Genomic DNA, 24,733 nt, shown 5'->3' on the forward strand with positions numbered 1-24,733 from the left:
CTGCAGTCCCAACCTCCAACCCTATTTCTAATAATACCAACACCACCCTGCCTCCCCAAACTCCTATAATTGTCAATGATGTTCCCCTTTATTTACCTCCTGGCACAACCCAAGTTCCGTTTTGTTACTCCGCGCCATCCTCATCCCTTTGTAATAACTCTCTCACACTCACAACAGAAACAGTTGCGCCCAATGGTTTTTTCTTTTGGTGTAATCATACCCTCACAAAACATTTGAATGCTTCCCTTCCGTCTTCCTTATGGTGTATGCTTGTTACTCTGGTGCCCCAATTAACTGTTTATACCACCGCTGAATTTCAATCTAAAATTTCTCCTCACCCCCTTTCCAAGTCAAAAAGAGCTATTTTTCTCCCTGTCTTACTGGGCCTTTCATTGGCCTCCTCTGTCGCCGCTGTTGGTTTTGGAGGAGGAGCACTTGGACATTCTATCACCGCCACCAATGATCTGGCCGCCCGCCTTCAAGAAGCTCTGGATGACTCTGCACAGTCTCTGGCGTCTCTCCAACGACAAATCAACTCTTTAGCTCAAGTTGTTTTGCAAAATCGGCACGCACTGGACCTTATTACAGCCGAAAAGGGGGGTTCTTGTCGGTTTTTACAAGAAGAATGTTACTATATTAAAGAATCTGGATTAGTTGAGGAGCGGGTAAACAATCTCAATAAGATCAGTAAGGAACTACTTGATTTCAGACGCCCGCCCCCAAGTTCGCTCAACTCAATGAATTTGTGGTCTTTGCCGTTATTTTCGTTTATTGCCCCCTTTATAGGGCCGGTAATTGTTTTGCTTGTTGTAATTTCATTGGGGCCCGTCATCTTTAACAAACTTATGTCTTTTATCAAACAACAAATAGAGGCCATCCAGGCTAAGCCCATACAGGTCCATTACCATCGCCTTGAGATGATTAGTCGGGGTGGCTCGGTATCTGATGATGAGTATGCGTCACCGGTAAGACCCTCCGCCCTTATGAGATGAGTTGGATAGCCAATGACGGGTAAGACTGGGTGCCCCTGACACCAACCTAAGACAGGCCTTTGTTCGCCTCCACCCAAGGTGGATAAGATGCGTTCAGAGAAGCCGAAGACGGGTAAGGGTCAGAGCCGCACCTGGCAACCTAAGACAGGCACAACTCCCTAAGGGAATCTCTCATTTTCTAAATACATAAAACAAAAAAGGAGGACCTGTTGGGAGCCGATAGCCAGTAAGACCTTGGCCTCAGACACGTAGCAGAAACTTGGCCGCTTTGTAACAGCAAGGCTTTGTTTCCTGCCCAACTTCGCCCCCACTTTCCAAGCTACTGTAGCATGAGCAGTTCTGATAACTGACCTTGTTGCCATTAGTCAAAGTACTGAGCACCCATTGAACTGCAGATATACTATATTAGGAACATAGTGATAAGTTCACCCGTACGTCACCACGATGTCTTTGAGTACTGTTGCGCACCCTTTGTGCCTTATTGGGAACATGTGACTGATTGGTTGTTGTACAGTGTGCTTCATTGGATTATGTGCCTCCCACTTCCTTCTCTGTTGTGAATATATACCCAGAGTTTTGGCAAAATAAACGGGCTTGATCAGCACTTGTCTTGCCCCATGTCTCTCTTTCTTTTCCCATCCAGGTTCGTTGCCCCTCCGGGTCACTGCGTGAGGGTCTCGCTGGACGAGACCCTAACAGACTTAAAGTAGGAGTGAGCAACAGCAAGAAACTGACTCAAGGAAGAGAAAGCTAGTAGTCACATGTGCTCTCATTTGAAGTGCATCTTGTGCTTCTCTTGAATCCCAGGCTCAGAGGCAGCTCAGTGAGGGGCGGCACTTCACTTTCTAGCCATGGCCTGCAGCATTTCTCCATTCTGCCTCCTACCTCGGGTCCTCCTTTATCCATCACTGTCCTTAATTAAAAAAAAATCGGTTCTTATTGGCATTTATGTGAATAAATAATGAATGTAGGAGAAAAGGTACATGGTCCTAGTCACTTTCTAACTCTGGTTAATAAGGATTTTTGTGATGCTGAAGGCTCTGCCACTGGTATTCTGCATACCAGTAGGGTCACCAATGGTGGACAGGTGTCAGTGGAGTTTCCAGACTAAGGCATATTAAGAAGAGGAATGTGAAGGTCACCCCCTGGAGATCAGTCACTGAAAGCCCTATGCTTCACAAAAGTCTGGTATTGGGCTAGGTTAGAAGGCACTGAGAATACCCAGTGACTACAGACATAGCGTATCAACAATTGTGAAGATGACATGGGATCTGGCCCCATTGCATTCTGTTGTGCATGGGGTCCTCAGGCGTCAGAAAGGACTCTGTCTGAATTAGGAGAGGCAACAACAGCCATGATGCAACTTTGGAAAAGTCATAGGCCTATCTTAACCCAGGGGTCCTCAAACTTTTAAAACAGGGGGCAAGTTCACTGTCCCTCAGACCCGTTGGAGGGTTGGCCTGTAGTTAAAAAAAAAAAGCAATGAACAAATTCTTATGCACACTGCACATATCTTATTTTGAAGTAAAAAAAACCCAAACGGATCAAAAACACCCAGTGGGCACAGTAAATGTCCTCGGTGGGCCGCATGTGGCCCGAGAGCTGTAGTTTGAAGACCCCCGTCTTAGCCCCACATGTTCATGGGGTTTATATGGGGTTTGCACTACATTGCGTGTTTGCTATGTCTAAAATGGGCCCAAACCAAAGCCAAACCCATTGCCATAGAGTGAATGCTGACTCATAGCAACCTTATATGACAGGGTAGAGCTCTCTCTTTGAGTTTCCAAAACTGTAAGTCTTTCTGGCAGTAGAAAACTCCATTTTCATCCCGAGAAGGGACTCGTGGTTTTAAACTGCCGACCTTGTAGTTAGCAGCCAAATGCATAACCACTCCAACACCAGGGTTCCTAAAATTGGAGAAAGCTTACCAAATTCCTCTGAAAAAATTATATAGATGATTCATTGATTCTGTGTACATTTTCCTTCACATTTTAACTCTGAGTTCAGGATGTATCTTAGAATCAGTGCATGTTTGAGGCAACTTGGCTGGACCAAGATTTTCAGTGGTTTGGCCTACTGATCTCACATGTGACCTAACATAATGCAATCAACTCCATGATGGGATCTGCTGTGACCTGTCAAGCAGTTGTGGGAGGAGTAGGGGGGAGTGCAATCCCCTTAACTCAGGTCACAGTCCTGATGAAGTTTTCTCAGGAATGTGGCCTAGTTCTTATATAAGTAAACTCAGTGGAGCACTTACTTGCTTCTTGTTGGTCTGGATCATGCTTCTGGCTCACTGATCTCTGTTTCTGGGGTTTGAGACAACAGCCTGCCATACTGCCTGACTACCCTAGGAGGCATCAGCAGGCTGCCATCTGACCTGCTAACCTTGGTTCATGGGACCCTGCAGCCACAAGTTTAACCTGATGACTTTAGATTCATCTGCAGCGGCATCTATCAGTCTTCCTGGTTTGTGAGTTGGGAGGTTTCCAGCTTAACATCTAGCCTATGAACTTGAACCAGACTGAACTTACTGTTTCTTCATATATGAAAATAGGCATGTGTATGTAATTGGCAGTATATTTGCCATAAAATAGTGATGTCGTCAAAACTGATGGTGTCTTAGAAAAAATCTGGTTGTAATTATTCCATTTTTCAAAATTCCGTTAGAAAGTAACATCAAAAGCTTAGTGAATGGGGATAGAAGCAATGATGATAGCTGTGTGAGAAAGGCTTTTCCATATGGATACTAATTTCAAATCACTTTATTGTATGATCAAGGATATCTAGTAACATGGTTATCTCTAGGTGGTAAACTTTCAAAATTGCAGCTGTACTTTTCAAATTGTTCTTTAATGATTATGTATTTACGTACCTAGCATTTATTGGTGGTGGTAGTTTCTGTCAAGTAGTTATGTGGCATTAGGGAAACCTATTTTGATAAACATTGAATAGAATTTGCTTACCACTTTGAGGATTCAAAATATGATGCTTATTTAAGGACCAGCCTCCTAGGTTAGAAGCATCCATCTCAAAACCTTGCAAAATGACTGTCCTTTTCTCCCAGAGAATCAAGTCAGGGCAGGTTTCATATTCATATCCCACAGACACTGCAAAGAAAGAGTTAATAACATATTAGAAAATGCGAAAATCTTTGCTTTGTTTTCACTCTTGTGGCTCATTCTGTGGATATTGTATTTGTTATCCAATTCGGAGTTGGGTGGGCACAAATACATTTCACAAAGCACAGCAGCGCATAGCACCTAGCACAGGATTGGGCACCCCGAGGTCACGCGTCAGTGAGTAGTTAATAAGTAGATGAATGACGGAGAGAATGAATGCTGTCATTAGGTGTGTATCATGTGTTTATGGACATTAAAGCTCCATTCTGGGCTTTGGGGTTGAAAGCTCTATTGGAAAACTGATGAAAACCTCTCTCTGCAGGCTTAGGCTATGGTGGGCCAATTCCTCTCTCTACCTTGGCGGACGTGCACGGAGGGCTGGTTTCTTAGCACTCTCGATTACAAGCTGCACATAGGAAGCTTGCTTTAGCATGTACAGGGTTACTTATAACAACCAGTGAAGACACTTGAGGCTAATAAAAATCGATCTGCCCAATTTCTATGTATTTTCTCCGGCACTTTACTGGCCTTTAGTGTGTCAACAAGTCGGAGATTACTTAGCATGCTGCGAGTGTAAATTCCATTTTGCACACATTTGCTTTCGGTTTCTGCAGCTAGTTAACCAATGGGACCTCATGCTACATTTGGCTTCTGCTCCTTAGGAAGCACAGATGTTATGCAGTAGACTTGGAACCCTGGTATGTCGCTAACATGGGAAGTGTGGAATGTGGTGGCTTGGGTGTTTCTGCTCTACTGAAGTATGTCTAGCTCAAGTAGACCAAGTCCCAGTCACTTTCCCAGTCGGTAAACCTGCTTTTCGGGTGGGGCCCCTGATTTCTGAGGCCTGAATTTGAAATGCTTTCTCTCTGCCTAATGTCTGAAGCCTGGAGTATTGGCTCATTGCAGTGCATATCCAGAAGCAGCTTTCTCCCTTTCTGCCCATTTAAAATGTCCCCAGTTGGTTTTCTGTCACTGCTTTGGAGGACTCGTCTCTACCTGACTCTTCAGATGCCCCTGGAGAGTCCATTCTATCCTTTGTCCTTAGCTTCTGAAAACTGATCATGATAATGGGTGCTTAAATGATGCCAGTGCCATAGGGCCCCAAATGAAAGCAAACTGGTTTGGATTTTGGCCTAAGGTGAGGCGAAAAGCTGGTAATTGTAGTCAAACTGATTTGTGTGTGTTGCTCCTGTGTGTGAGTGTGGGCACACATAAGGCAGAATGTCCTTATGATTATAAATAGATAGCTTTCTAGAATGTTGCATTCTTTGTGGGCTGCATTTGTGGCCAAATCAAAACCACAGACGGTCTTCCCTTTGTCTCCTGCCTCACGAAACTTAGGACAGAGCCTGATGGCCTGTGTGAGGGACTCGGGTGGCCCTGTCTGGTAAGCCTTGCACTGCTAACCCCACAGTTCATGGTTTGAACCGCCAGAGAAGGTTGCGAGGCCTCAGTATCTACTCGGTGGCAGTGGGCTGGGTTTGGTTTGACTTGATTTCCTGTGTGGTCTCACAGCACCCCATGCTTACTTAACAAGAACCCCACAATAGGGGCAAGCACTCTGCTTTCATCACTTTGAATTTTTAAAGATTCATTAAAAAAAAAAAGTGGCTTCGTATTTTCCTTTCACACCAGGCCCCATAAATCATGGAGCCAGTCCTGATGAAGGTGTCCTTTGACCCTGCCATCAGCTCCTGAAGACTCATGAGATACTATTTTATTTTAATATGAGCTCCAAGCATTGATAACAAAGGAAATTAATTGTGGGGTGGGAGGTGGGTGAGGGGAGGTAAATTATGAAATGGAAATCAATTCCAAATGGAAATTATTGGGGAGACTTCATGACAAGACTCTATTATGGTGGCTGGAAACACACAATGCCAGAGGTGAAAACGTTATCTCAAAGGTCTTCTAATTAAGATTCCACTCATGGTGGCATCCATCCCATCAGAGGTCATGAAAACCATTGTCGTTCGGTAGAAAGCATTGGCTCCAGACCTAGAGTCAGAAAAGATCTCAAATGTTGGATTGACTATTAACTAGCTGGGTGGTCACTGGCAAATTATACCTCACCTCCAGATGTTATGTTCTTTATCTGTGACAAAGAAAAAAGAGAGGCATGGACTAGGATTGGTGGTCTTCAGATCCTTGTGGGTCAGCAAACCATTTATAGTAAATCTGATGTAAAGCCATAGATCTTCTTTCTAAAACAATCCCTATAAACCACTGCCTTTGAGTCGATGATGACTCTCGGCAAGCCTAAAGGACAGGGTAGAACGCTCCCCGCCCCTCCGGGAGGACGGGAGTTTTGGAGACTAACTGTTTTCACAAGAAGAAAGCCCCACCTGTCACCCATGGAGCTCAGCTGGTGGTTTCAAACTCTGACTTTGTGGATCTTGGCCCTACCTCTGTAACCACTATGGCATCAGGCCTCTTTTTGAACAAGTCGTATGCATCCCAATGTTTACACATTGTTCCAGGAGGTTCACTGACTTCTTGAGGTCCAACTATATATAGACGGCTGATTAAGAACCCTTGAACCGATGAATTCCAGGGACACCACCCCCCCCCCATCCACCCCTCTGCACCTCAGCACAGACATTCTACACCAAAGTGCCTGCTTTCCGGGTATCATACGGTCACATTGGGGATCAACTCGGGAGCCAAATAGAGCACAAGTCCTCTCATGCTGGAAAAATTGTAGGTAGCTAGAGAGCATACTTGCTCTATTGATGCGGAGAATAACAGAGGTTTTGCTATTTGGGCCAATATTTAACAGTCGTGATTAATAAATAATCTCAACAACAACCACTACGAGTTCCCTTGAAGTTATCCTACCCATGGCATGCCTTACAATGCCTGGGCCTGCTTTCTGTCCCTTGTGAGAAGTGCCGAGGATCCCTAGTCTGGAGGAAGGACACCGCCCCATTTTGCATCTAAGAAGTGTGTGCCCTGGTGACCTCGGAAGGTGGTTTGCAGCCTGTTTTGTTCCCCTCTGAGTAATAGCCAGAGACCCTCCCAACTCCGTGGCAGGAAATGCTTATGGAAAGTCATCAAGGGAGTTGTCAGTGCAATGTTCATGAGACCTATTCTTCCCCTCCTCGTACAGGTTCCCTGAATTGCTCTCCAGCCCACAATAACAACAACTGTATTGGCTGCACACCCCACAATATGACTTCCCTGCCCCCCCCAGTCACAGAAAATAGGATGGCAGCCACAAAATCAGTTCCCCCTAATTTTATTAGATTTACTTTTCCTTAAGAAGGCTCTATGAGCTAATAAAGTTTATAATGTATACTGAAGACAAATCCAAAATTCCAACGGACTTTAATGAGTATGGCTGTGGGGTTGGGGTATTTTTATCTGTGGCTCCTGGCTCAGAGTCATGAGACAAGCTTTCTTTCTGACAGCAGATTCTCTTGTAACAGAATCCTGGAACTTGCCATCCGTCGATGTAATGTTTCACCCGGCAGAGTGGGAGCTGCTCTCCAAATTCACGGGCACAGACAGTAGCAACCAATCCTAGACGGTCTCTTATGGCAGCACACTGGAGCACACCAAACACCCACTCTTTGTCATATAATTAAATAAGGGGCAAGGAGGGGCTGCCGCTGACAATTCTTAGCCCTGACACCACATTCCTGGCTGCTATAGTGACAGCTGAGCCTTAGCTAAATAAGCAGAGTGGACCAAAATCATTTCCCGGGAGGCCTGACGCCTTTCCTGGCAGATCAACAAACAGCCTGGTTGGTATAAGGCGCAGATGCAGCCCCTAGCACTCTCGCGTGGGGACTAGGTGGGATAATGTAAGACAGTCATTCACTAATATTTCAGAGCAGCTGCAGGAGGTAGACTGGCCTGGCAGTGAGTGCGGATGGCAGGGACTTCACTGCCCAGAGTTGGTGGACTGGTGACATGATGGCGTGATGCTACTGGGAAGGCAGTTGAGAGAAAGAGCCTCAGATGTGGCAGGATGCGTGCCTTTTACATATTCTGTCTTCCGGCACTTGCTCCCATATCTCTGCACAGAGGTACACATGAACTGTTCCTTAACCGAGTCATTCATTGTCAGGATAGGCTTGTTAGTTTGTGCAGAGGACGCTGTCCTCTGGTCTCACAGCATCGCGCATCTGGCTTCCTTGTTAGCCCTCTTGCGAATAATACATCGCCATAATAAGAAGACTGAGGGCGGGGTTGTAGCTGGCTCCCCCAAAGTCATTTGACACTGTTGAAATAACTCTGGCTCATTCCACTGATCAGAATAGCAGCATCTGTAAGGTGAGCAGGGGGAGGGGGAGGGCTGCAAGAAGGCCGAGGGACACAGTGCCCCTGACAGACAATTACGAGACTGTGACAGTCATCCATAAGGTCTGGGCACAAAGATGGACAGTTAGTAGCCAACGGTACAGACGCTAGGCCATGAAGTTGAGGAGCAAAGTATGACAAGATTAAGCAGACGGCTTTCCGCAGCTTCTGGCTCTGGCTTCCGAATTCATCATGGTTGCATTCATGAAGGCGATTTCTAATTAAAAGGAGTCTGATCGTCAATGTGAGAAAGTTATGTGTTATCTTCGTGAACTCAAGGAACAGCTAAAAATAATTCCATGACATTTAAAAGGTCACTAATAGCGAGATCATAACATTCTTCTCCAAAAGGGGATGTTTCAGGAGAATGCTAAATATTTGCTCTTCTTTTTTTTAAGCACTAAACCAATGCAATACGAGAAACCAGCTAAGGATCCCAATGAAGGCAGGAGCAGCAGCAGGTCACGAGCGTGGAGGTGAAACGGGCTTCCAGAGTTGCCTCTCCCTCATGGTCAGGCTCTAGTGCTTTATCATAGGCCAGGACCACCCCGGAGGAGGCTCCTCCATTTGATACACTGCCGAATAGCCTGATGTGCTTTGTTTAGCTAGTATATCTTGCTTACTGAGAGTGTCAGAATCAGGAGTTGAATTTTACCAAGTGCTTTTTTCAGCACTTACGGTGATATTCCCATAGTGTTCTCCTGGACTCTGTTAAAGTAGGGAACGCTAGAAAGAGATTTCTTCATATTGACTGATCTTTATGATTTTGGAATAAGATCATTAGAACCAACCCAACTTGGTTATCATAATTCTCTGAATTTGATTGCCTCGCACTGTACTTGAGACTCTGGACCCCACCTGCGAATACACCTATAGGGTAAATGAGATCTTGTTAACAATGAGGTAGTCAGACGGAGAGAAAATATAGGTAAGGAAAAAAACCTCAAAAGCACCTGAGAGAGAGTTCAGTAGCTCCGTACAACGCTTTGCCAAGAGGCCTGGTACCACGAAACCGGGTATTAAGAGATTTCCCCCTACTGGCTGCTTTGTCCCAGCTGACTTGTAGAAAAGCCAACTTGCATGACCTGTGTGTCACAGAAGGCTGTGTGACCTACTGGATCACATACAAGCTTTCCAGTGTCTTTGTGTATCTGGGCACTGCCCTCCCTCCCATGCCAGGCCTACCATCCACCCCATTATGTCTGCAAAGCCAAAGGGTCACCCTCAGCCTCTTGTCCTTATTCACTTAGGCACTGAACAAACATGCAGTGTTTAATGTGAGCCTCTTGTTGTTGGGCGCCAGGCGGGGTGCTGCTGATAGAAGGATGGACTGACGAGATAGAAAAAGCAGCTGTATTCTAATAGAGCTGACATTCTGGGCAAAGAGATGCACACATACTTCAAGTGTGAGAAATGTTAGACCAGAAAATGCAGGGTGCTATGAGAGGGGAGAGCCACGGACTCTCATTTGGAACAGGTAGGTGAGGCCGAGGCCCCTTTCTGGAGAAAGGTCCACCTCAAAGAAGCGCATTCTGGCCAGATAGCACGGCGTGTGTGTGGAAGGCCCTGAGACCTGCAAGAATGAAAGGTCAAGGTGGCTGGAGGGTCCGTTTTGGTCTACTGCATCAAAATCAGGTCATTCCCCGCCCTTCTACCTCCCGTGCCCACTCCCAGGCACAGCCATGAAAATAAAGACAGCAAACGATGACCATCTTCCAGCCTGATTTAGGGACTTTCATTTGGGGAGGTTGATTGGGCAGTTTTAGGAAATACACTCGTGTTGAAAATAAAGTGGCGTTTGTTCCAAACAGTGGACTTGATTAAAGGGAGGCCACGTTGCCATTGAAAGAAAAACAAACACACAAAGCTCAAAACAAGCAAAATCCTCTCATTGTCATCAAGTCGATGCTGTCTCCTAGCGGCCCCATAGGACTGGCTAGATGGGTGTCTATGGGTTCCTGAGACGCACTCTTCAGAGGAGTAGAAAACCCAATTCTTCTCCAGCAGAGCAGCTGGTGGTTTCAAACTGCTGACCATGTAGTTAAGCAGCATAACCACCCTGCCACCAGGGCTCCCAGCAGAACGAAAGGGTTGTTATTTAATGACTTCATCCCTTCTGTGTATCAGCAAGAAATTTTGTCATGGGACTGAGGCCTGCCCCTGAAGGATGGCCCACTCTCTAGAACTCCCATTTGTGGCTTCTGTGATAACGATCACAAGACAACAACGCCTTGAAAACCACACAAAAACACCACCTTATCTTTATAATACGTATAAAAATGTCTATATGCTATATCATCTCATTTCAAGATACAGAAAAGTTCCTGAGGAAGATATGTTTACTCCAGCTTACTGGATGAGATCATTAAAACTCAGCGAAGGGAAGTGACTAGGCCAAGGTCATTGGGCGAGTCAAGGATAAGATCAGAGCTCAAGCCCACCGACGCTTAGGCACATGCTTTCCCCCCTCAGCTGGATCACAGTTATGAAGGAAAATACCCACAATTTAGAAGAGTTCAATAGAAATAGGGACTTGGAGCTAAGGACAGCCAGGAAGTAGAAAGAGCAAGCACTGTGGTTGGCCAAGGTTATGTTGTTATTGCTACACGATTATCTTTCAGTTTCCAAGATGTCCTGATTTCAAATGAACAATTCGATGGCCACTCACTCCTGAAGGAGTGCCAGAGATGAGGTGGCGGAGGGGGCCTAGGTGGCAAGCACAGGGATAATTACTGACTTGCAAAAGAAGCCAGATGGCTTGGAAGATCATTCTTCTATTTTATCCTGCTATCAATGGGTTGCAAACAAGACGTAATAATAAGAAAATCTTCTTCGCTTGGCATTCTTGGCCTTTGCTCTTTTCATCCGTTCCCGTTTTGTCCAGGTCATTCCATTCCACGTCTCTCTCCCACTGTTAAAGCGCTGCAGTGCTTCACGCTCACCAAATGGTTTCCCCAGTTTCCTCGTAGGTGTGACCAGCAGTTTGAAATGGGCACAGCCCACCTGTTTACCAGAGCGCCAGCCAGGGCCATTTGGGAGGGCCCATCTCACATTCTTCTCAGCCATGTTCAAATGGACACAACCACAGCCCTCATTGCACACATCCCATATTTAGGCGTGGGGACTGAGTTGCCATTTTCTAGTGGACGTTGTCCTCCGTGTGGCAGATATTGATTCAAACATCTCTTCATGGCGAGTTGCTGCTAATAAACTTATTTCCAGACTTGGGTGCTAAGAAACTCATTTTTCTGGTTGTAAACATGTTTGCAAGTCCTTGAAAAATCACGTACCCTTGGCCCTGTGCCTATAAAGTGGAATGGATAAAACAGCTCTGCTCTCAGTTAAATATTATGAATTCATGAGTGGAGAAAAATGACGAAAGATTATTATCGCTTGCTGCTACCTTCTTGGACAGAAAACCACTGGCGCATTGAACCGGGCACTCCGGAAGGTGGGTTGGTGACTTCCATTAAGAGAGAAAGCCTGCAAGGCGCAGTGAGTTCAGGGTCAGCGGACTACAGTGGGACTCTCTGGGCTCAGTCATGTACTCTTTCTGAACCTCAGTTTCCCCCTCTGTCAAATAAAAATCATATGCATCCTACCATGCTTACCTGGCAGGAATGTTCTAAGGATTAAAATGAGATAATGTATGGGAAAGTACTCTGCAAATTGTAAAGCACTACCCATTTATTATTCAAATATTCAAGGGATGCTATTTTTGTGGCTGCCCAGCCTGCTTCGGTTTTACTGAAGGGAAATTTATGAACACCGAAGCATCGGTCTCAGGAATGTTTTGTGTGCACAAAGCAACTGTAGCTTAGCACCTATTACTATTAATGTTCCCCTGTTTCTCTCTAACGCAGTTTAGACAGATTCCTATGTGCCGTGGGCCTTTAGTGAGTCTAGTTCTCCCTGAACCGCCAGTCTTTCTTGCCAAACGACTGTACTAAATAATTATGCAGTTGTTGTTGCCAATAACCTTGAAGAAAAATAGAACTGTTTATAGGGGTGCTACAAAATTTGGATGGCTGATTTTCTGAACTTCAGGGCTTGAAACTGCTACAGTTTAATTAAATTAACATGAAGAGCAGACAGAATGTGTTGTTACATATTGATAATGTATGTGGACAGAAACGGACATCAGGAATTATTTTGACGAAATTCACATAATGACTGCAGATCAGAGCCCCTGAACAAGTCCGTTTGTCAAATTTAAAAAGCCTGCTCTCAAATTTTAACAGCACAGTGAACATAACAATAATGATTTTTTTTATACATTGGTTTGCAAGCAGCAGAGGTGGGGAGGATCTAAGTAAACTACAATGAGTTCCAGACATCGTCCCTTGTTTACAGCTAGAGAATAAAACACGAAGGCTGGATGTTTCCAATGCTCACATGGTGTTTTCTAGCAGGGCCGTCTTTGCTGTGCAGGAGAAAAAGTAATCTTTAAACGGATGAAGCCATGATTGTGGCTTTTGTATGGGAACTCTGGGGTGATTTTACTCTTTGTCCACTTGAGCAATATCGTAGCTGGATTAATCAATCGTATCAGTTGCCGTGGATATATCTCCCAGGAAGGAATTCCTATAGTCTCTTTTACTAATTGATACACGCAGGCATTCCCCTTCATGGGGAATTGTCATTATTTACATTCCTTTAGGGGATACTTTATGATCTTAAGCATGCCTCTTGTTATTGGGGTTGAGGGGTGGGGGCCCTGAATACTCTGTCCCCTCTCCCCCACACTCTTTTGCCCATATAGGAGCCCTGGTGGCAGAGTGGGCTGGTGGCAGAGTGGGCTGGTGGCATCTTGGGCTGTTAATGACAAGGTTAGTAGTTTGATCCAACCAGACTTCCCAAGGGAGCAGATAAGGCATTCTGCTGCTGTAAACATTTACAGTCTCTGAAATCCACAGGGGCAGTCCTACCCTGTCGTATTGGGTCACTATGAGTCTCTGGCAACGAGTTTGGGTTTTTGGTTTTATTGTCCTTTCATATCACGCCAGCTGAACTATGTGCCAAACAAGAGACCTGTGTGTCTAACGCTGTGGGTGGCTTAGACTGGGTTCTATAGAGAACAAAAGCAGGGCAGCTTTGAGAGAGAGGTTTATATCAAGGATACGCCTCACATGATTTAATATCACTCCAAACCCCTTGTGTTTAAACATACTTCCGCCCCCGCCACCTTCCATCACTCAGAAATAAATAGGTCAGAGATTCATATTCAACTGACAGGAAAGGGAGAAGTGGGGGACCTTTGCAGCCACTGTTTTCACTTAATATTCTTGCTGTAACTGCGACCATATGAATGATGGTCAAGTCTTGTATTAGTTCCCTATCACTGCTGTAACAAATGGCTACAGACTTAAAGGCTTAAACCAACCCCAATTTATCATCTAATAGTTAAAGAGGTGCGAAGTCTGAGATCGGTGTAGCAAGGTGTCAGCAGGACTGAATACCCCTGAAGGCTCTTAGGGGGAATCTATTTTTTCTGCCTTTCCCAGCTTCTACAGATCACTTTCCCCATCTTCGAAGTCAGCAAACCTGCACCTCCCAGTGCCTTTCATCTCTAATATTCCCTTCCTCCAGCCCTAACCTCCCCTTTGGTCTCTCTCTTCCACCTTTAAGGAACCTGTGAGTTGGAATCAACTAGATGGCAGTGACTTTAGTTTGGTTGATGGGGATTAATATGGACCTACGCAAATAATTCAGGATACATCTTCCTATCTTAAGGTCAGTCGATAGAGACTGGTGGAAACCCCAAGGCTACAACCCTCAGTCACCATTCAGGTTAGGAAGTGAACTCATCTTCGTTTTGGAACAATCAACCATTTAAGATTGAAAAGGCAGCATTTGTCCAAGGACAAAGCACAGGGGGTCAGGAAAGAAGGAGGGATAGACAGAGGAAACACAAGGAGGCAGTGGGATGTGGTAAGTGTCGGTTCATTGAAGGGATTATATTGGATGCGTTGAAAGACATTTGTGCATGAGCTAATTCACAAGCCAAAAAAGTGGAAGAAAAAGCAGGAATTCTCAGTCCTCATGGAGATAGAAACCAGCTAGTAAATGACATCTCTTTAACTCCTTGAAGATTATGATGAAGCTCCCAGGAATATTTTCCACAATATAAAAAGTCCATGCTCTAACCTTGGTACTGTACCTGAAATTATTTTAGTGGTTTTCCTTGGGAATCTTGCCACTTTTCTTTCTCCACTCTAAAATACGTGTTCCCAAGTGTGCATAAGCCACCATGAGGAAGAACCCCCACCCCCCAGCTTCCTTGCTGGCTATTTCTCTATGAGTTCATAGTCTCTGGACTGTGAGTGACACAAATGATCAAGCTCTAGGCCACTAATGGAAATGGTGCTGGTTCAAACCTACCCACAAGTGCCTTGGAAGAAAGGACTGGATATCTGCTTTCAAAAGGTCCCAATTCTAAAAACACTCTACAGTACAGCTCTGCTGAGAAACGCATGGACTGTAATCAATTCAACAGTACCTGTTTTGTTTGCTCTGTTTTGATTTGGTTTTGGTTTTTCATTCTTTCTTACTTTTAAGACTGCTATATATCTTTAAAAAGAACCCACACTTTATTTTTAAAGCATCCTAACTCAGGTCGTTTTTTAAAAAGAAAAATTCAGGATATTTTATAGTTAGAATCTACCACCTATTTCAACAATGGGCTCAAACATATCCAAGATCATGGAGGTGGCACAAGACTGGGCGATGCTTTGTCCCAGTCTCCAGAAGGTTATCATGAGCTGCAAGACAACTATTCATAAAAATAGCTGGAATGCTTGAGGATGTTTTGATCAGGAGCACAGTTTTAGGAAGAGGAAGATAACCCTTAAATAAGCAATAGGCAAGCAAGGTTAATACTGGTGTCTGTATTGCAAGTCAGGGTACCCTTGTGTTTCAGCTGTTCATTCACTCATAACTGAATGGCTTAGAAAAGTAAGTCATTAGGGGACTTAACTAGAAGTGTGAGTATGTCCTTAGGGGACTTAACTTTGTCAAGTCTACTTTGGACATGTTCCAAGAGAAGTAAAGAGTCAAGTAAAAAAAGAGTAAGACCCTTAATGAAGTGGACTGACAACAGGGTCTGCAGCCATGGACTCAACCCTAACAATTGTGTAGGATCGAGAAGTTTTTGTTCTGTTGTACATATGGTGGCTATGAGCCACAACCTACTCAAAGACACCTAACAACAACAACAACAACAACAACAATTTATAATATTGCCATTATGTACTAGGAAGTTATTTAGCACACAAAGTGAAAAAAATAATACAGCAAGAGCGGAAAATAATTTGCTGGTTCCTAAGCCAGTTAAAAGGAGAACTGTTGTATGAGCAGCCATGCCACTTCTTGGTAAATACCCACAAGACTTGAAAACAGGTGTGCCAGCAAAACCTTGTCCCTGGATATTCGCAGCAGTACTATTCAGACTCATCCAAAGGTGGAGTGAACTTAAATGTCCGCTAACTTTGACTGCACAAAGACAATGTGGTAGAGCAAGCAAGAGATTGTGATTTTGTCATAAAAGACTGAAGCACTGTTACATGCAACAAAATGGCTGAAACGTGAAAATAGTATGACAAGAAAAAGAAAGCAATCACACGTGAATAGACAACTTACAAAAGATGACATCCAGCCATCCAGCAATCATATGAAGAAATGTTCACCTTCATTAGCCATAAGAGGAATACAAATGACATGAGATGCCATCTTACACCAACCATCCACAGTCTTGGTGAAAACAGAAAACTAAAAGAGCCCCCAAACACACAGAAAATAGTAAATGCTGGAGAGAATGTGCAGAGATTGGAAGATTCACATATTGCTGGGGTTGCAGAATTCTACAACCACAATGGAAATCAATATGGTGTTTCCTTAAACCAATACAAATACCTTATGACCCTGAAATCTCTCTGCTTGGTATAAACCCTAAGGTCATAAGGAACAAAATGCAAACAGATGTGTGCGTACCCACGGTATTGCAACAATTTCTACAACAGCAAAAAGATAGAGTAACCTGATTATAGAGGGATGAAGAACCAAATTATGGTATATTCCTATAATGTAATATTATGCCTCCTTAAAAGGCAATGGCAGGTCAGTCAAACACTTTAAGGCATGGGACAAAATTAGAGAACATTATGCTCAGCAAAATTAGTCAATCTCATAAAGCTAAATATTCTGTGACATCAGTAATATAAAAAAAATGGTTTTCACACCAAAAGGTGAAAGATTTACAACCTCATTACTGTGAGGTCAGGGTTGTGGGTTGGCAGTGAGGGAGAGGGCGAGGGGCAGGAGGGTAAGGAGGGAGGGAGGATGGGCAAAGAAAAACAGTGAACAAAAAGAACCACATCCTGTTGTTGGTAGGTAATGTCACGTTGGCTCCAACCCATAGCAACACTACACACAACAGAAGGAAACACTGCTTGGTCCCGTGCCATCCTCACAATTGTTCCTATGGCTGAGCCCATGGATGTAGCCACTGTGTGAATCCAGCCTGAAGTTCTGGCAGTTTTCAGCTAACGTATTGCTGCAAACATTGTTGGATGACCTGAAGCAAAATTTTACTCGTGTGCAATATCATTGATGTTGTTCTTATAGTTTGACCATTTTGTTTGATCACCTTTCTTGGAATGGACACAAATGTGCTTATCTTCCAGTCAGTTGGTCAGGTAGCTGTCTTCTAAATGTCCTGGCATAGACGAGTGAGAGTTTCCAGTGCTTCTTCTGCTTCCCGAAACCCTTCAATGGGTATTCCGTCAATTCCTGGAGCTTAGCTTCTGGCTAATGCATTCAGTGCAGCTTGCACTCCTTCCGGCAGCACCATTGGTTCTTGTTCATATGTTACCCTGTAAAGTAGTGGAATGTTGACTAGTTATATTTTGGGACAGTGACTCTGTGTGTTCTGTCCATCTTCTCCCGATGTTTCCTGCATCATTCCATATTTTGCCTATAGGATCTCTCAAGATTATAAACCGAGGCTTGAATTTTTTCTTGAGTTCTTTCACTTTCAGATATGCTGTGTTCTTCCTTTTGGATCTCTAATTCTAGGTCCTTGTACATTTCATAATGATATTTGGCTTTGTCTTCTTGAGCTTCCCTTTGAAATTTTCTATTCAGTTCCTTGACTTCAACCTTTCTTCCATTTGCTTTAGCTCCTTTATGATCAAGAGTAAGTTTCAGTCTCTTCTCATATCCACTTTGATCTTTTTTTCAATCCTGTCCTTTTAATGACCTTTAGCTTTCTTCATGAATGATGGTCTTGATATCCTCCCCACAGCTCATCAGGTCTTCTGTCATTAGTGTTCAATATATCAAATTATATCTGTTCTTTAGACGTCCTCAGATTCAGGGGGGATAGACTCAAGGTTGTGTTTTAACTATTGTGGACTAGTTTTCATTTTCTTTGGCTTTATCCTGAACTTACATATGAACAATTGATGGTCTGTTCCATCGTCTGCCCTGGTCTGCTCTTAGCTGCTGATATTAGGCATCACCATCATGTCTTCCCACAAATGTAGTCAATTTGATATCTGTGTATTTCATCTGAGGAAGTCCATGTAGAAAAAGGTATTTGCTATGAACAAGTCGCTGGTTTTGAAAAATTCATGCCCTCTCCACTTTCATTTCTATCATCACCAAGTCCATGTTTTCCAAGTACCCTTCCTATCTCTTTGTTTCCAACTTTTGCATTCCAATCACCAATAATGATTGATGCAACTTGATTTCATGTTTGATCAATGTCCAATTGAAGTCATTGGTAGAATTCTTCAATGTCTTCATTGCTAGCTTTGGTGGTCGGTGCAGAATTTGAATAGTAGTTCTATTGATTGGATTCCCTTGAAGGTGGATAGATAAGGTAATCTGAACACAGATAACATTGTACTTCATGCTGGATTTAGCAAGATTCTTTCTTTCTTTTTTTTTTTAAGCAAGATCCCTTCTGACAATGAATGCCACATCATTCTTCTTGATTGTGTTATTCCTGGCTATCGTAGTTACACAATTTTATGCCAACTTGATTATAGAATGAAAGTGTGGAGTCTAGCCGGTCAATCAGGTCACAGCCTGATTGATCCCTCCTTGTGGGCGTGGCTTTCTCATGAGGATTCTGGGAACTTCTTCCTCCCTGAAGGCGGGACATACTCTCTCTCTGCTTCATCTTACTGATGACATGCCACATTGAACCACGTTGATGGCAGCCAGAGCCCTGGAGAGGCTTCCACTGCCACTGGATCCACAAGACTATTCATCCACTGGCCTGTGATCTTTCTGCATTTGGCATTATTGCATGTGTTGCGTGAGTCTGCAGAGGAATGTATAGACTAGTATCGGACATATGGGCCAATACCAGACTTATAGACTTAATCTGGACTAGGCTGAGATGTGTTCTTCATAAACAATTACTCTTTGATATAAAGCTCTCTCTTACATACATATGAGTGTCTCTGGATTTGTTTCTCTAGTCAGCCCAGATGAACACACCGGCATAGTAAGTCATATGATTTTTTGGATTTAAAATGGCCAATACCAGTCCATTTCAGTTCACTAATACCTGGGATATTAGTGATGCGTTCCATTTAATTTTTGATCACTTCCAACTGTCCTAAATTCATACTTCTCATATTCCAAATTTAGATCATTAGAAGATTTGCGTGATGCCCCATCAGCAAATGAAGATCCCAAAGGCTCTACCTGACTTTATATCACCATGGTTGACTATCCTCCCAGAAATCAGCTCCTTTCAAATGCCCTTGGATCAGATGGGCCCATCCTCCTGCAGTATCTCTAACAAAGTTCGCCTAGAAGTGTTTGCCAGTTTGTTGTGATGTGGTGGTTTGTGTGTTGCTGTGATGCTGGAAGCTGTGTCACTGATATTTCAAATGCCAGCAGAGTCGCCCAAGATGAACAGGTGTCAGCAGAGCTTCTAGACAAAGATCAGACAATGAGGAAGGCCTTGGCTCCCCACTTCAGAGGAAGGAGCCAAGGATAACCTTTTGCGTAGCTGAGAGTACAAACAAAGGAACTAAATATGCGATGTGGGTTAATGGCATTTTGTCACTGATTTGATGAGATGGGTTGTGCAACTACATAGAATATATATTATATATATATATATTAAACATTTTATTAGGGGCTCATACAACTCTTATCACAATCCATACATATACATACATCAATTGTATAAAGCACAACTGTACATTCCTTTCCCTAATCATTTTCAATAGAATATATTTTTTTTCAGTGTATTTTGTTCCACAAACCAAAGGGAAGATAGAAATAAAAACAAAAATGTTACCGTATATAGTCATGTATAAGCCGAGTTTTTCAGCACATTTTTAAATGCAGTTTTTGTGGTAAAATTAGCTGCCTCAGCTGAAATTTTGATCGGCTCATACTCGAGTATATCTGGTAAATAAGAGGGTGAGAGAAAGAGGTCACAACCTTAAAAAAAACCAAAAACCCTGACACCTTCGCCATCAGGTCACAACATTGGTTTGAGGGCAAAGTAAAACTGAAACTGACTTTGGCTCTTTTGTGACCTAGAAGCATTTTTCAAAGACAAACAAAAAGAAGCTAATCACGAAAGACCAAATATTATATGAGTCTAGTTGTTGGAAATATCCAGAGGAGGCAAATATATAGATTGAGGAAGGAGGCTGGTGAGTGTCAGGGAGCAATGAACCAGAGGAGAGAATGCAGAGTGACTGCTTACTGTGTACAAGGTATCTTTTTGAGTGATTACAACTTTCTGAACTAGAGAGCTAGGAACGATGGCTGCACGAATACCCACAGAGTTGTATACTTTAACAGGAGAAACTTTGTATGATGTACTGAATTGTATGAAATTTGAATTATATGCCAATAAAACTATTAAAAATAAAACAACGCTGAGATACTACCTCAAGCAAACAAAGAAGGATAAACTTTGAAGTATGTGAATTACATATTAATAATATGAATAAAGCTATTTTTAAGTAGGCTGAGCTGAAGGAGCCCTGGTGGCACAATGAGTTTACATGTTGGGCTTGTACCCACAAGGTAGGCAGTTGGAAACCACCAGTGGCTCTGAGGGAGAAAAACGAGGCTTTCTGCTTCTATAAACAGTTACAGTCTTGGAAACGCACAGGGACAGTTCTACTCTGTCTGATAGGGTTACTATGAGGCAGATTTTACTCGATAGCAGTGAGTTTGGTTTGGAGATTTGAGTTGTATTTCTGTGAGACCTAGTAAGCAATGGCTACTGGTTACCAAACAAGTGGGCAGTACAAGTGAGTACTGGATAAATTTCATATATATATATATATATATATATCGCCAAAGGCAAGAGTCCCAAACAGCCCTACTATCAGGCAGAGACCATTGCAACCATGACTATGCTGGATCGAAGTCAATACTTGGCCAGTTGACCACACTATAGACCTGACCTGAATTTGTTCTGGGGGCAAGCATCTCTTAGATGTTCCATGACAAAAATGTCTCCCCTGCCTTCCCAAATGCTGATGGGGTTCTTCGCTCTCTCACATATTATTTGTATTTTCATCTTTATACTAATGTGATCTTATCCTTACCACCTTAATGCAATTTTTTTACCTGTTTTCAGTGGGGTTTCCCAGCTGTGAAATGCAGGAGGAGTGGATGCACAATGATAATAACTGATGCAAGGTGTTACAGGAAAGGCACAGGAGGGGAAGGAGATTTGGGGAGTCAATAATGAAGGCGGGAAGGGAGAGGGAGCACTGGGGCTGATTGTGATTGCATAGCTCATTTTGGGGACAATTTAAGCATGGGGGGAGGGAATGCTCTAAGATGAAGGTGGTGGTGATTGAACAATTCCCTCTTGATAGGTTTGAACTGAACTACTCAATTATATGATATGTAAATTATGTGTCAATAAAACTGTTAGAAATGTATATATGTGAGGGGGTATCCCCCCACAAAAAAACTGAAAAAAGTTCCACTGGGCAGTGCTTTTGTAGTATGCATCCCCTCCCCCTCCCTCCCCCCCCCCCCCCCCCCCCGCATCCAGCTTCAGTGAGCATTGGGCAACTTGGGTTTGAGTTAGTCCACTCAGTGGCATCGCCTGGGACTGTTCTGTCTGACCACCGTAAATTTTTTCATGAAAGCAGTTTCTGTTCAAAACTCATTTTTCTGTGTGATGACCAATTTAAGAGAACAGCATGGGGCCTTGAAATTTTGTTTCCTACTTAAGAAAGATGCCACAGAAACTCAATACTGGTGAGGAGCCATGGTGCTATTCTTATGACCCCGAAAGCAAACATCAATTAAGCCAGTAGAAGATGCTATTAACGTCTCACCTGATCAAAGCTGAAGTGAAATCAAAGTCAAATGAATTCAAATATCAAGGCCATGCTCATTTGTTTGTTTATGTGAGGGGCAGAGTGCATTTGGAGTTCATTCCTGCCAGGTCAGAGAGTTAATCAGGCTTTCTATTGAGAGGTCTTGAGAAGATTGCCTAATAGTGTGCAACAAAAAGGCCTGATTTTTGGCAGACAGCAGACTGGTTTTGCCACCATGACAATGTACCGGCTCACACACCCATCTGATTGCATCAATTTTTGGCAAAAGAGAGCTTGCCTCTCTTGCCCCATGAACCTTACTCACCTGATCTTGCTCCTAGCATGAATGAAGAGAGAGATGAAAGGACAGTGATTTTATGACATAGAAGAAGTGAGGGGAAAAATGAAGGAGGGGATGTTAGTCATCCCAACAGATGAGTTTGAAAAATGTTTCCAAGAACGGAATTTCAGATTTTACAAATGCATTAAGTGTCATGTAGAGTACTTTGAAGGTGATAAGGTTGTTTTGTAAAAAATTTAAATGCATAACTTTGAAAAAAATCTGTTTTAGGGGTACCCCCCATATGTATCTTTATGTATGTATGCATGTATAAACGCCTATACATATAATATATATTCAATCGGGAGAAAACCAGCAAGGGTTTTGAGGAGATTCATAGAGAATTGGATCAGGAGGATCTCTGGAGAAAAGTTAGAGGAATATGTTGAATTATTCCACCCAGTGAAGCAAATGCTACGGGATAATATCCTGGCAAGGAGAATATGAGGCTTTGGGTTCACATCAGTCAGGGTCCCAGCAGGAATCAGATGTCACACTCACAAGCGCTCATGCAGAGAACTGAACAAAGGGATTCTTTACAGAGGTGGGCAGAACTAGGAAAATCAACAATGGAAGGGGACACACCCAGCGACTAGAAACAGTGGGAAGCCTCCTAGGCTTGCAGGGACAAGGGGAGGAGATGATGATTGAAAGAAAAAGAAGGCCAGTTACTTTCAAAGGTAATCACTCCCAGAACTGCATGTGAACACGCAGTGACTCACGGAGAGAGGCAAATGCCCAGGCTTCTCTTTCCTTCTAACCTCCAGTCTCTAAGTGATTGTCACCCATCGACCAAGTCAAATGGGAAGGAAGCTGGGGGCATAAGAGTCCACTCAATGTAGTCTATAGAAGCCAGCATCTCAGGGCACAGAGTTCGAGAAAGGCAGAGAAGAGATTGTTCATGCATGCGTGTGTGTGTCCAGGAGGGCAAATGAAAACACCTAACAGAGGATGAGTACCTGCCAGTCATCCCCATAGCCTCCTGCTCAGAGAAGCTGAGGCAACACCCATCTGCGCAGACTCCCTGGGATCGCAGTCCTCTGGTCACAGCAGAATTGAAATCATAATGTCAGCAACCAACTTGAGTGCATATCATATGCCACGCACTTTGCATTACTCGTGTCATATCACAACGAACCAACGACTAACATAGTATTTATGGTGCTCATAGTATAGATGGAGAAACTGTGCGGTTTTCAGAGACTGTGTAATTTTCTCAATGTTACACAGCTAGTAAGTCAGGAACAGATGCTTTGTAGCCAGGGAGGCAGGCTAGCTGTAGAATTGTCCTTTTACCCATTGCAGTCATCACTGGAGCAGGGATGGAGCACGCCTTCTTATGGGCTGGCCAGCACCCTCATTGGCAATTAGTCTAACTGCCTTACTGTGGTGTTCTATACTGTAGACTGGCTGACACAATCTAATATTCCTTCTAACAGGGATTAGGCTACAAGATAGAGAGAAAATCAGTCAACCATAAGTCATGCGAAGCTAAGGGAGAAGGAAGGCAGTTCTCAGGGCAGGAGAACTGTGGTTCTTCTCGCCAACTCCTCATTCCCTGAGGGAATGGGAACCTATTTCTTGAATTGGCACAGAGCACTGCATAGACGAGGTAATTATTTAAACATGTGAGGGCCTCTTGGACAGAAACGGTTCACCAGTGTTTCTCCCCGCGTGCTGCTTTTCCTCTGAAAAGAACCAGAGGAAATTGACACACCATAGCTTAAGTGGTACCTTGGGTCCCTGGTGGAGCACTGGTTAATGAACTTGATGACTATCCAAAAGGTTAACGGTTGGAGCCCACCACATTCTCCTCTGGAGAAAGGTGTAGCGATGTACTTCCGTAAAGATGTGCGGTCTTGGGAACCATGTGGGGTTGTTCCATTCTGTCCTATGAAGCCCTTATGAGTAGGTATAGGTCAGTCACCCTGGGGCTCTATTGTGATAGAGGCTGAGGAGGGAGAAAATAAAAAAACATCTCTTCTGGAACACTTTAAAATTAGTCTTCCCGTCTGTCCAAAGGTGGTTTCCATGAGAAGACACGAAGATCAATAGCTCCCAAATGGGCATCCACAGACTTGTGGCAGGCCCCTTAGGAAGTTTCTGGTGTGTTCCCCAGAATGAGCGAATGAGACAGTGAGGTCTGTTTGTCTTGCTCTCTCTTGGGCTGTTGCTATCAGGTTGTTAAGTTGCTCACCACCATTTCTTAGGGCAGTCTAGTTCTAATTTTTTGGTACTAATGTATCCTTGGTTTATGAAGTTATGGTCATTCTAGACACTAGTAACTAATAGTGTTCCTCCCACTTGGTGTTTTCTTTCTTGGAAATATTCTTTCTTGGAAAAATAAAAGGTTGGCAAGTACATTTGGGTCTCAATTTTAAAAAATCTCATTTGTCTGAGAGTCTGTGGCCCCAAACTATAAAACCTTAGGCCTAGGGGACCTCTTCAGGGCTCCACTGTCCAAGATGCCAAGTGTTCAAGTTGTCTGATTACAGTAAATCAAAAGGCATCTGAACACAGAATGAGGTTCTTGTTTAACCTATGGAAGTAACAAGTTAATGGAGTTGAACCATTTTAGACATAAGACATAAGAGATAAGAAGTGGAGATGTCAATAAGTGAGAATTTTGTAGTTTCTAAATGGAAATGACAG

At 43.5% G+C, this 24,733-nt stretch overlaps 1 protein-coding gene across 3 annotated transcripts in view; it reads right to left on the reverse strand.

Moving 5' to 3' along the window:
* Positions 1-24,733, reverse strand: part of TENM1 (teneurin transmembrane protein 1) — a 697,668-nt gene that overhangs the window by 149,630 nt on the left and 523,305 nt on the right. For all 3 annotated transcript variants that reach the window (XM_075538255.1, XM_075538256.1, XM_075538254.1), the window contains exon 19: positions 3,959-4,102. In XM_075538255.1, the coding sequence (XP_075394370.1) occupies positions 3,959-4,102 (144 nt within the window). The remainder of the gene's footprint in view (positions 1-3,958; positions 4,103-24,733) is intronic.

The sequence above is a fragment of the Tenrec ecaudatus genome, chromosome X (assembly GCF_050624435.1).
Source record: "Tenrec ecaudatus isolate mTenEca1 chromosome X, mTenEca1.hap1, whole genome shotgun sequence".
Lineage (NCBI taxonomy): Eukaryota > Metazoa > Chordata > Mammalia > Afrosoricida > Tenrecidae > Tenrec > Tenrec ecaudatus.